This window comes from Mauremys mutica, chromosome 1 (assembly GCF_020497125.1).
Source record: "Mauremys mutica isolate MM-2020 ecotype Southern chromosome 1, ASM2049712v1, whole genome shotgun sequence".
Taxonomy (NCBI): Eukaryota; Metazoa; Chordata; order Testudines; family Geoemydidae; genus Mauremys; species Mauremys mutica.
This window is the reverse complement of record NC_059072.1, coordinates 329,242,703-329,256,544: the sequence shown is the minus strand read 5'-3', so window position 1 is coordinate 329,256,544 and position 13,842 is coordinate 329,242,703. Positions and strand designations below refer to the sequence as shown.

The 13,842-nt window shown below is 39.7% G+C and overlaps 1 protein-coding gene across 7 annotated transcripts in view; it reads left to right on the top strand.

The window, feature by feature from the left end:
- Positions 1-13,604, top strand: part of GRIA4 (glutamate ionotropic receptor AMPA type subunit 4) — a 329,847-nt gene extending 316,243 nt beyond the window's left edge. For 2 of the 7 annotated variants that reach the window (XM_045018837.1, XM_045018818.1), the window contains 3 exons: positions 846-960; positions 3,677-3,811; positions 12,093-13,604. In XM_045018837.1, the coding sequence (XP_044874772.1) occupies positions 846-960; positions 3,677-3,811; positions 12,093-12,257 (415 nt within the window). In that variant the 3' untranslated portion in view covers positions 12,258-13,604. Of the gene's footprint in view, positions 1-845; positions 961-3,676; positions 3,925-5,204; positions 5,388-5,973; positions 6,048-12,092 lie in introns of those variants that run through there. The other 5 variants (XR_006579767.1, XM_045018851.1, XM_045018862.1 and 2 more) reach the window with 5 other exon arrangements.
- The last annotated feature ends 238 nt before the right edge of the window (positions 13,605-13,842 follow it).

The following is a 13,842-nucleotide window of genomic DNA, read 5'->3' as shown; positions in this document are numbered from 1 at the left end:
ACAGCAGCTCATGACTTTGATGCAATGGATTATGTTTTAAATGAAGACTAAACTTGGTTGAATTGTTTTAATCAAATAACATAACTAGGAGAGAAGGTTCCAAGCAAAAAATTATTACCTCACTGGAACCAACTCACTAAATAAGTGAGATTTAAATAAAACCCTGATTTTATTTTCCAGGACCAAGCGGTCAGTCCAAATGATATTGGATATGGAAACATGTACTAAGACTTGACAGTCATTTTCCTTTATTCTGAGGTTAACAACATTAGGACCTCATCCTGTAAGTTCTCTGCATGCAGAACTACTGCTGCAGTCAATAGGTTTTCTGCATGAAGGATCTTTATAGGGTTGTGCCAATTAATACTGTAAACCAACTTCATGAGAATTAAAATTTCACTATCCGTAGCACTGTGAAGGCAGTAAATGGAATAGCTATGGCCAAGTTGTATTCTATATGAGTGTGTGCATGTATATGTATACACACACAAACTAAAATAAATTGAAAGCCAGGAACACGGAAGTCTTCTATCCAATCTCATTGTACTGAAGACATTTTAAATCTCAGAAGACTATGTTGTTAATACTGATAAGCCAATAGTTTTGGGTTCACAGTAATTGCATACTATTTATTTAAAAATCTTCCCCAGCAGTATGTGCCTGTTACCTAAAGCGATGGAGCAGGTCCCAGTCATATGTCTGTTTCTAAACCTGGGCCTACAGTACATGACATAGCACCCACTGTGGCCTCTGCTCCGTCACTTTGCAATGCGATTCTATGTAGTTTTACTTGAATAACATAAAATAACATATATAATGTTATTTATGTTATTTTCCACGTGAAGAACTCCTGTAAACCTTGCCGTTTTGAAACTCAGTGAGGCAGGCGTCTTAGACAAGCTGAAAAACAAATGGTGGTACGATAAAGGTGAATGTGGACCCAAGGACTCTGGAAGTAAGGTCAGTCGCTGCAGTTCGGGACCTACTGTTGTGTTCACAAAGCAGTAAAGGGAGTAATGAACAAAATGACATGGAAATAAAATAAATAGCTGTAAACACTCATCAAAGGATCAGCTAAACAAAATGCTTCCCCCACCTCCGTCAAATAGTTATGTGCCCCCACTTTAATTTAAAGAAGCACTATTGCTTTTCCAGGTTTTCAAATGAGGTTGATGTAAAAAAAGAAAATCGTTGTTTCTTTCCTTTTGAAATGTAAATCACGTCCCATCTTCCTATATTTTTAGGGGTGATTGAAGAGCTGCAAGGTGGGTTATTTTTCCTCTATGTGGGGAAAGCCTCTCTCCATTAACTGCTGTGCAATTTATCTCTTTCTCCATTTGTCCTTCTCATTTGGGAGATGGCCTAGCTGAGTTGTTTGCTTGTATTCTGTGAAGATGAACACTCAGCCATTCACCACAACAGCCTGGCCTGGTTGTATAGGAGAAGGGCTCCAAGAAACAGGGATGGAGCTAACGTGAATTCTGGGGTGAAACTTTTAGTTCTCTTCTTCCTATAACTCCCAGTATATCATCTCTGGGTTTCAAATCCAAAGTGCCCCCTTACCTCACTGCAAGCCCCCAAATTAATCTTCCCTAAGAGTATTAGGGAGTACATCCTCCCCTTCCACTTCTCCTGGGAAGAAGGATTTCAGAAGCAGATATTCTTCTGACCACTTCAAAGCCCTCTCAGTTAATTCCCGCCATGCATTCCCTTATTCTGGGTAAGGTGACCATATTTTCTCAAAGCGAAAATGGTACATGGCCCGAGGCCTCCACTCCACTGCCCACTTGCACATGGGGCCAGCCCAAGACCCCTGCTGCCAGTCCACATGGGGCTGGCCTGGCCTGAGCTGCTCTCACAAGCCCTCCCTCCAGGGCTGGCATTGCCAGTTGCCCCTCCTCCCCCTCACTAGGGGTTGTACTCCACTTTTTTGGCAAAACTGGGCATTTGTCTAATTTGCTCATGGTAACTGATGATCAGTGGGCAAGAGCAAATGGGACAAATGCCCAGTTTTGCCCCAAAAGTTGGGACAGCCAGGACAGGGCTTAAAAAAGGGACTGTCCTGGCCAGAATGGGCTATATGATCACCCTAACTCTGGGTATCTCAGCAGTTTTCTCCTAGCTCCTCTTTCTACCTCCCAACCTTTGCCCAGAGCCTAAACAGGAATGTGAGAGGCATTGACTGGTTGCTGCTTCGTAACACCAAGAGTGACCCCTAAAGGCCAGAGGGAAAAATGAAAGTGAAAATGAGTTTGCCCCCTTGTTTTGTACTACATGGCAAGTGAAATCTGAGGAGGGAGTTTAAACCCACCAAGAGCAATGCAGCCCCTACTAAGGCAGAAACGTCACTATCATTATCCCTGTATGTGACAGCTTAGGAGGCTTTCACCTAGCACTTACTTTAGGCCACCATTTTCCCTCAATAAAATCTTCCTTCTTCTTGGCCACAAGCATCATGACAACAACTGACCTGCCAGCAGAGAAGAATGGTACAAGCGTATGCCAGAAGCCAGCCACAACCTGGATTCATGTCCAGGTCTCCTGTGCATTAACATCAGTGTTATCTTCTACTTGCCGAGGCATTAAGCCCACATCAAATAGTGCATCTTTAAATTAAACATTTCTACAAGTAGTGTTTAGTGTTCACCATGAATTAAATTTTCATGCAGTTACAAGAGGCTAACGACTTTAGCTTATAAGACAGAATTTTATAAATATCTTAATGCAAGCAATGTAGTATGTAAAAGTCCAATTCTGAATAAATCCCTAGTCTAGAGACTTGTGCTGAAAAATTATGCACATCATTTTCAAACCCTAAAATACCAGGCTCATTAAGATTTTTGCCAGAACCAAACTGAAATGTACAATAGAAATTTGCTTTTTTAAACCCACGAAGGGGAACATATATAAAATAACACCTACTTAAGAATACGTCACTAAAAGGAATAAGTATTGTTTTCTAAATGATTATAAATATTTAGAACTAACTTCTAGTCACAAATTAATTTATCATTAAAAAATTCTATTAATAGAATTTTGTATGTAACAAATCCATTACCATGGTACCAAAAAGATATAAAATAAATTAAAACTAAATAAACAAACAGCAGTGGCTAAGGTAGTATGGGAAATTCTTTATGTTAATGAAATGTGTTTTTGCTTTAATTAAGAAAGACAGCTTAAGTGTCGCATACTTTAAGTATGTATTTAATTAGCTGAAAGCCAGGCTGGCTGAGTCTTTATATCGATGCATATCAAAAGTGAACACTATGTGTTAATAAAATTATGCAGAGTCCCATCTGACATAAATGGATTTTTGGATTAGAAAGCTTTAAACGACCATCAAATAAATCTAGTTTCATATTGCTATTAAAATTTTCATTAAATAGAGGTAGATAGATCATTGTTTAAAGTTATAAGTAACGGTAGTACCATTTCACAGCTGTTAGCGAATGACTGATTACATCCTAAAGTAATGATTTCCATGCTTGCCAGGAAGAAATGGCGCTTAATATATATTTTATAAATTCAGATAGGCCGATTTTTTGTGAAGAACTGTGTAAATGACTGTCAGTTAATTTCAGTTAAACCTCTTTTATGTATGTTTTCAGTGTATAATGTGTAGCTTTTGAGTGTCTGACGTCAGTGGTTAACTCTACCAATTCTGTTTCCTCAGGACAAGACGAGCGCCTTGAGTCTCAGCAACGTTGCAGGAGTCTTCTACATTCTGGTTGGAGGCTTGGGCTTGGCCATGCTGGTGGCTTTGATAGAATTCTGTTACAAGTCCAGGGCAGAGGCGAAGCGAATGAAGGTGGCAAAGAGTGCACAGACTTTTAATCCAACTTCCTCGCAGAATACCCAGAATTTAGCAACATATAGAGAAGGTTACAACGTATATGGAACCGAAAGTGTTAAAATTTAGGGGTAGGACTTAGGGCCTACTACAGTGAGTGGGTGATGCATCTTGTAATGCAGTGTCGTGACCTGTCTGTCCAGTGGTGGTAATGCTTGCTTCTCAACAGAGCTTTATATTTTGGAAAACTTCAGTGCAAAGTGGTTCCGTTTTTTGGCTGCAGATGTACAGTATACTACTCTATGTTGCTAATAGACATCTGCATTGCAAAGGCTTTTTTAATATGTAAAGAATATCTTCTCTTTTTAAAAAAAAAAACAGTTTGGTCTTACTGTATCAGTTGGGACGTTACAGCTATTTGACATTTTAGATACTAAAGCAAAAATAGAGTCTTTCTGTAGAGGGAGCTGCAGCTTGCTTGGGTTACTTGGCTGGCCCATTTTTCTGAGGGCTTTTATTATTATTGAATTACTATTTATTAGCCCTGTTTGTAGATTTTTATAGGGATTATAATCAAGATTTGGGTTAGGCAGCACCTCAGTAAGCCATAGTGAAAGCTTTAGGGAGAGCAAGCACTGTGATATGATTCTAAGTGTGATTCGTCTTTTTTCCCTACCCTCCACCCCTCTCCCTTGATGAATGGAATTGGATGCTACTTTAGCATAGCATTTGTTCAGTAAGTCCTGCCTTGGGTCAACCCTTGTCCCATTGCAATAACTATAAATAATGCCAATATTGCTAATGGAGTTTAGAGAGTCACATCAGTTTTCAGCAGACTAAGACTGACTACCCCTTTATCCTGCTGAGGAGCAATACCTTTTAGATGTAAATGTAGTGATTTCAGTGACTGAAATGTTAATGGTGTTTCACCTATTATGAGATAGCACGACGAAGTAGGTGTGCGTGGATGGTTTACTAATATAGTGAAAGAGCTGGTCTCTGCAGTGTGAACCTGGCTATCTAACTACTCCTGAGATCAGCACTAAATCCTTTCTAAGTGGCATATAATAACAAATGGAACTTGTTTATTATTAATATTAATATTATTATTATATAGTGTCCAAGGTATACTAGAGGCTTTATAAATTAATATGCAGGAAGGATTGCTGCCTCCTAGTCGTTGCAGTCTAGAACTCTCAGCCCCATTCCATTAGCAAACCAGATTCTTCCAATTTTGACAAAATGTTCTAATCTAGATTCTTCTGGAATCATAGAACCATGATGAGTATGGAACTTAAGTAAAGAGGTGTAAGAAGTAGATCTGGAATTGAAATTTTATTTTGCCACCTAGATTTAACAGGAAAGAATTGTAGATAAAATTTATTATTTTTTTTATTTATTATTTATATAGCGCTGGAGCGCACGGCGCTGTACAATAGGTGAAGTGTGCCAAACAAATAACAGTTCCCTGTCCCGAGGAGCTTACAGTCTAAAGACACAGCCGGTACAATACAGAACAATACAATACAGAACAAACACAGAATGAACACAGAATGGTGTATGGTCATTATAGCTGGAACGCTTCAAGGAATAGGTGGGTTCTCAGGGGTGTTTTCAAGAAGGTGAGGGAGGGGGCTTGGCATACATTGATTGGGAAGCTTTTCCAAGCATAACATTTGTTTGTAGCTTTCTTAGTGTTCCCATTTATTATTCTATATACATGCAGACATTTCCTTGCTATATTTTAATCATAACAGGGGAATCGTTTTCCAATGATACACAAGTGATTTATGCACCTAACTCTCATTAGTGAGAATGTGAGTCATGCACACTAATCCATAAACACAGAAAGGAGATCAATCCTTTAATACAAATCTAAATGTTGATAACAATCTAGCCTAGATTTGACTGTCCAGGTTACTTCAATGTGGCAAAACCACTGTGCCCAACATTAACAGCTGCTGTTAGATCAGAAGGCTAAGTAGCAGATGCCCAGGTGACCCCAACTGTTTAGGGCAATGTTCATTAACCCTGTGACACCAGGAGTTAGGATTTCCAGATGCCAACATCAAACACTATACAAGGCTCAATGCCAACTCCCAGAACTAAAGGTTTAAAAAAAAATCATGTTGTGAATATAATTAGACGAAATGCAGATGAAAAGCTTTTTACCCTTGCAGTTCCCGAGTGGTTTGCCCAACACTGAGCATGTTCTCAAGCTATTGCAGGGAACAAGGGTGTGCATGTCAAATAGGTAAGCAATGTATAAGCAAGGTAAGCAATAATAATAATAATAATAATATAAATGCAATTGTTCTTTTTAAAATGGGAATAATGAAAATTCATTTCAGGGACTTATAGGTGAAGTTACACACCATTAACTGTATTGTTGTTACTTAACACAACAATACACCATGCAGGAGTAATCACACCTGTACCATATTCCTAATCAAACTCACAAAGCAGGATGCACCCAAAATGTATTCTTCAAAAATCCCAGCTCCCACCCAAATACTGACCTAGCCCAAAGTCACTTAGCATGTGCAATATGGCAGGATAATGCGACAGGCGGTATGACTACTCCACTGGTAGAATTTATTTAAATCCTTGTTTTCCATTTTTCCCCCTAAACAAACAAAACCAGAATTAGAACTATTAAATTTTTTTGAAAGAAATTTCTTCTTAGTCGAAAATGTCCTTTTTTCAAAAAAATGAATAGGTCACCATTTCTTCCAAGTACCGTATTTAGATTTTTTAGAATTTTTTTGCAACATTTTATCAATGTTTTATTGAAATTGTTATTGAAACAATAGCATTTATTTTCTCATTTACTGAAAACTTGGGTTTACATAAATTAATTTTACTAATCTTTTTGATAATGATTTCAATAATATTTAGCTACTTAAAACTATGTTAAATCCCCAAAGAAAAGAAAAACTTTTTGAACCCTATGAAAAACACCCTCATAGTTTCAATATTTTTCAGCTAGCTTATTCTGCTCAGGATATTTAATATAATACTTTGCTAAGAATTTTTATCAAGGTAGTATGTATTTTAAACATTTCTCAAACAGAATATGTTTATACCTAGAAGACCACTGAGGCTAGTTGAGATCATTGAACTCTTTGGTAAAATATTATTTTTCCATCACCCAATTACACATTCCTAATGAGAATGTCTGTTAAGTGTTAGCAGCCTATGACTATGATTGCATACATTTCCATGGCTCAGATTCTCTCCCGGAGAGAGCACTCATACACGTGTTCACTATTCATTTCAGAACCTCATCTGTGCTCATTTAACCAAAAGTAATTAGATCACATTAGGACAATGGTCTGCCAATATATTAAAAAACAAACCCTCCATGGAAGTTATATGAGGTAAATGCCTGCATGAAAACCCAGGGCATTTCTGTTTTTAAGCCAATATAAAATATCTAAATTGTGACTGTTCTAAAATATATGAATTAAAAATGGGGGGAGATCTTACACCACCTTAGCTGTGAGCCAGTGAGTCTGAGTATGTAGGGCGACATTGTGTCTCTGGGACACAGCCATTGGTAAGAGGCAACATGTTGCTGTGCTACTGCAGGGGCAGCACAAGGAGGGAACTGTGGTTTAAGGACTCACAACTCCCTTGCTCCTCCGTGGTGACTCCCATGGGCATTAATTTTCTACTGGCCTATACCAGCACCAAACTGCCACCCCGATACACCAGCTACCTGCACTGGTGGGTACACAGGGGGGCAGGGTGGAGTCAATGCTCCACCTTCCCCACCCCGAGCCATACAAGAGACGAGGCACACAGAGTCCCTTACCCTTCCACACCTGGAGCCAAGGTAACCTGGTTGCCCTTGTAAGGGACTAATGGGGGTGGAGTAACTCTTTCTATCCCTAACTTCCCTATATGGGCATAAAGTCATGTGAAGATCCAGCCCCTGAGAATTTACATTTTTACACTCTTTGGTGTTTATTGGCATCGTATGCACTTATCTGCATTTTGGACTAACTCCTGGATGCTGCGAGTATGACAATACAAATAGCTCCCTCGTGTCAAGGGTTAATGACATCAGGGTGCTTGTGAGGGTGCAGGCGAAAGGGATGTATCTCAAGCTCAAAGTTGTTGCTCGCCAAATAGGAATTGAGGGGGTGGGGTAGGAGGGAAGAAATATAATTTTCAACTCTTCCTTCCCATCATCTCTTCCTTAGTGGGCTGTCAACCTATGAATGTCCTGAAGATCTGGATCCTGGTTCAAGTGCCTCTCTTGCTCTCTCGCTCTTTCTCCCCAACCCCATACTTTTGGTTAATCTAATCACTTATTATACAAGTGGCCAAATGCTACAGCGGTCATAGGCAACTTTTAGCAGCATCTTTATTGCATTGATTTTGCACTTTACATTTTCAGTTTCGTGTCCAAATTAGAAAATGGGGTGCACAGTTTGCCTTTAATATTTTTGGAAAGGAAATGACCATATTGCCCAGATACTACTAGTAGTCGGGGCTGTGTAAGAACCTGAATGGAATAAAATATCCATCACATATTAAAGGTCCAGTGCTCCAAGATGCTGAATGTTGTCGACTTCCATTTAAGTCAATGGGAGTAGGGCACTCAACATCTCACAGAAGACACAACACCTTGTAGAGACCACACCTTAAAGAAAGACTTTCAGACACACACAGTCTCAGGATTTAACTGCAATCTTCTTATTTACTGTTCATGTTTTTATATTTTTTTCTTACTACTTTTGCTACAATAATTACCAGGGCTTCTTCCCTCCCAGCCCAACTTCTCCTCCTAATTGATTCTGCCATCAAGCCATGATATTGAATTTGTGACAGCACAATCAAGACAGGATTAGCCCTTCACTGTACCTGTGTTTTTAACTATGATATGATTCAGAAGCTGCACTAGTTTCTTTGCTCAGTGGTCTCGTACCATACTGATTTCATTAGCTATTTCAGCTGTTTCCCATTAGGAGTTGTTGGTCCATCTTTGGTCTCTAGTGGGAAAGGACACTTTTTTTCAGAAGTTTTGTTCTTCCATTCCATCTGGGAAATTGTTCATCATCCCCAAGGGCCTAGGAATCCACTAGGTTCTATTTTGTCACCTTTCCTGTTCAAAGTGTATGTGAGGGGCTAGAAAAAGCAGTGAGATGGTTTGGGCCACAAAATCATTGGTACATGTAAAATATGAAGGTGGTCCTGATGTCTTTTTTTCTTTATCCCTGGATTGTTCAGTCTCTCTGCTTCCCTAGTGCATGACCATGGTCATGGATTGGAAAACTGGCTGAAGTTCAATCCAAACGAGGTGGAGGTGGTTCTGGTGGATAGAGAGATGTTTCTGGAAGACTTGTCAAGAATTATGCCAGCTCGCTCTTTTGAGAAATATGTACTCTGTTTGTCAAAGAGATTTGAAATCTAGGGCTTATTTTGGACCTCACGGGCTCCAAAAATTCCTGATATCATCAGTGGAAAGTGATGAAGAAAAAAAAGTGTTGTTTTTTCTTGCAATTGACTTAGAGAATGTTTTATTTTAGACTGGACCTCCCCATTTCTCCATGTCTTTGTCATTTCCAGAATGGACTACTGTACTCTACTTGGGGCTACCTTAAAGGACCACCTAGAAGCTTCAACTAGTGCAGAATATACAGCTCATTAATTTAGCACTATGAGCTAAATTATACCATCTTACGTTATACTAGTGCTTTGCAAGCTGCAAGCTTCCTATTTGCTTCTTGGTGCAATTCAAGTTGTTGATACTCCATAAAGCTAGGCATGAGCTGGGGTCCCATGTACCTAAGAGACCATTTCTCTCTATATATACTACAGCTATCATAGACCAAGGTGTTTTTGTTAACTATCCCTCGCTCTGAATGCTGTGGGACTGGAGCCACTGTTCTTTCAGAGGTGGGTCTTGGACACTGTAACTGACTGTCCTAAAAATGGCTTCACCATAGCCCAGATTTTTGGTCTTTAGGGAATGGTATAATGCTCTTCTGTTTGCTGAGGTCCGTTCCTGAGTTAGGTAGACTACAAGGGTGTTACATTATCGAGGTTTGTTAGGGTAATTGATTGGGGATGGTGCTTTTACTTTTGTGCTCTTTATGGTGGCACTGTAGTAGTTGTACAATTGGAGATTGTCCTTTGACAATCTCTCTCCCTCTCAAGTATGTATATATATATACTATATGTATACTATATATATATAGTAACTACACAAACACAGGCTTAGAACTTCACTGCTGGCTCAGCCAGAAGGAGAAGCTGGACTAGGTGGGACAAAGCTCATATCAACAATAATAGCAAATAAAATGCAGGAAAATACCACAGTTCATTTCTTTTTTGTAAAAATCAGTTTTAGCCATTTTTTCAGTGTGAGTATCCCCCTTCTGTTCCTCTAATTTTCCAGTATGTCTCTGATTTTATCTTTCCCCCACACTTCCTGGGTCACTTGTCTGTGTTATAGATAGAGCTGGTCAAAAATTAGAATTTCCATCTCATGGAAAATTCCAATATTTCAAAACTTGTTTAGAACTGTTGTAGTTTGGGTGCCTTCTGCCCAAGGCCAGGCTGAGGGATGCCCCCCGTCAGCGACTGCCCAGGAGTGCCGTGCAGCAGCACAGAGGTGTGCACTGCCAGTGTAGTGTCAGGAACTGCTCTCAGCTGGCAAGCAAGCGCTGGTGGGGGAGTGCCCAGATTTCTCCCTGCTTCCTCCTAGTGGAGGAACATGTGGGGGGAAGGGGAAGCAGTGACACACAGATACTGCTCCCAGCCCAACGTTCCTCCACACGCACCTAGGAGGCTGTGAGGGGAGGAGCGAGGAGCAACACCAAGCACTCTGTGCATCCATGTTACTTTCCCTACCTGGGCTGTGCTGTGAGGTGAGCTTCAGGAGCTGCTGCTCTCCTGCCTGCCCCTTACACAGCCCAGGTGGGTAAAGTGACCTGGATGCAGGGAGCCCTAATGCCACTCCTTGCTCCCTCCCTCATACTCCCTTAGGAGTGCACAGAGAAACAGTGGTTCAAGGGGGGAGCCAGCAGCAGTGCCAGCTGCTCCGTGCATCCAGGTCAGTTTCCCTTTATGTGAGCGCAGGAGCAAGGTACAGGGATTAGGAGTGACGGGGCACAGTGCAGGGGTCAGGGCGAATGGGGGGTGGGGAGTCTGGGGAACCCATGGGGGCCAGGGGCAATTGTGGGACAAAAGACAAGTTCACCCAGGGTGCCATTTTCCCTAAGGTCAACCCTGCTCCTGCCTTCATTCTCCTCTCTGGGTTGACTACATTTGCCATTATGCATCAAGGTCATGGGAATCTCATGGTGCACCAGGCTGGTTCAACTGAAGGGGAGACCCTAGTATATCCTGGGAAGTGTAATTCAGCCAAGGATCCTAACCAATAGAGGAGAACAGGGGCATGAGGCATCCAAACTACAGTTCCCATGAGGCACCCAGGCAGCTCAGCTGGGAACAAATTAATGTCATACTGACCTGGAACAAAATATTTGATTAATTTCAACTAACCAACATGTTTCAGTTTGCGTCAACCTGATCTCACACACAATATTGTGTTCTGACTTTCCGGGGGGAAATTTTTAAAAAATGTTGACAAAATTGAAATTTTCCGGTGGAACATGTTGCTTTTCTGGAAACTGCATTTTCAGTCAGAAAAAGTCAATGGAAAACTCCTGATCAGCTCCGCTTATAGCCAAGTGTTTAGGAAATGAGATTTATGGCGAGCTCTCTGTGATTGAAAATAGTAAATATATATTTTTTTTACAAATAGAAGCCATACATTTCCTTAGGTTTGAACAGTGGATTGAATTTTCAAAATGAGAGTTTCCAGGTTTATAAAGTAATTTATGATAAATTTTTATTATTTATAATTTTTAGTTGTTTATTGCTAATCAGAGTTTAGAGCCTAATCCTGCAAACACTTATGCACATAAGTAATTTTATTCATGTGAGTAAGTGCCTGCCATGCCCCGGCTATAAAGAGTATTATTTCTGGGGTTGCTGCAGAATATCAGTGTAGTGTGAAGCACTTTAGATTAAGGTTTACTAATCAGTTGAGCAAATTGAGATTTTATACTTTATCCATAGAATTTGCCTTTCACAAAATTTTAACAGCAGAATCTTTTGTCTGATTTATTTTCTTTCCCCAGTGTAGTTAAATGCACTTTATATATGAAAAAAAATGCAGATGTCTAAAACTTGATATTTTGGTGTTTGTTGTGTCCCAGCTTATTTATGAACAGAAATATTGTAACACTTTCTTCTCTTTTCCTTTTTTCCTGGATCCTAGCTGACCTTTTCTGAAGCCATAAGAAACAAAGCCAGATTATCCATCACAGGGAGTGTAGGAGAAAACGGCCGTGTATTAACTCCCGACTGCCCGAAGGCCGTGCACGCTGGAACTGCAATTAGACAAAGTTCAGGATTGGCTGTAATTGCATCGGACCTACCATAAAAACCAAAAAAATAATTGAGTGCCTTAATTAAACTGTGTTGGTGACTGATGGGCACACAGCACAGACTATAACGACATAGGAGTGTCATTGATGAACTAATAATCGGGCTGAGAATTGGGAAGTACATCCAAATGCGCCAGATATCATCAGCAACAACGTGTGCATGAGCTCAGCTCGGAAACCCAAACTCAGATTTTATATCAGGAAAATTCATAATTTAGTTTTGTTGGGGGGAGGTGGGCTGGGATGGGTATATATTAACAGCAACAAATTTCACTTGAGTGGACTTAAAACTAATAAGACTTGCCAATTAGCGCATCAAACTGTGAAGAACGTGCTCAGAAAGGACAACATTTTGGTCTTTATCTTGACAAAGTGGGGAAAATAGCTATAGAAGTCAATGAACATGCTAACCTGTGTCTCCAGAACATCAATATATACAATGGAAGAATATCCAGCTGTGGAAACGAATCACTAAACTGTGATAAGAAAATAATAAATATGTAAATCCTGTGAAAAAATAAAGAAATTATTTACATTTTCTTTGAAAAAAGAGGAATATTGAAACATGCTTGCTTTTTAACTGATGTAAATTCGGTAGAGGACAACACAATTCTTTTTTCTAACCATCTTAGGGAACAATTCATTGCAATAATTGATATAAAATGCCATCACTGTAACAAAATTCAGAGACTTTTTTTTATAAAAGTTGTTGGTCATCCTCTTGTTCGCTGTTACCTTCATTCTGTTACATCATTCAGTGTTTCACAAATTTGCATCTGTCTAACTAAGAAAAACAAAAAAAATGTTTAGAGTACATCATCAGTCTGCAGTGTAGAATCAAAAGAGACTACGGGTCACTCATGTTACAAATATTATTTATAATCTTGTTCTGTGTAAAAAACTGTGGTTTTTGTACCCACCAAAAAGAATAAAACAACAAACGTTCTTATATTATTGACAGAGCTTGAGTTGTTTTCTGATCATTAGGATTGCCATCTGAAACAGCATAAAGAATGACTACATTATGATTGACTTCTGCTGTGAAATTCAGGACCATGTGAGATACAATATAGGTTCTTATTACTTGCATATTTGTGAAGGGCTTTGAGATCCTTGGATGGAAGGCACCATAAAAGTGCTAAAATATTATTATTACTGTTATTAATTATTATTACTTCTCATTAGAGCTTTCATTTCTGCTATGCTAGTGGAGTGTTTCAGTGCCAGGAATTGTTGTCTGGTTAATAAATACATATGAGATGCTGTGGAGTAAAAAAGATGGTTGGAGCAATCTGCTACAGTCGTTGGTCAAAACTGTTAGAATTGAAACAGTGGCTCCTGCCCTATAGCTTGGAACCCTAAACAGTTCCAAAGAACAAAAATCATAAATTGGATGTTCTTCAAACAACAGAAGATAAAATTACCCTCTCTGTCAATAAAACTCCATTGAAAGCCCAGCAGGCACCAATGCAATGAAAGCAAACTACTGGCCTGCCCATGAGACCAGATTCTTCTTTCCTACTGGTGAAAGGAGCTGATTCAATCCAATGGAAGGGATCCCAATGACTGTGCTGGGCATTG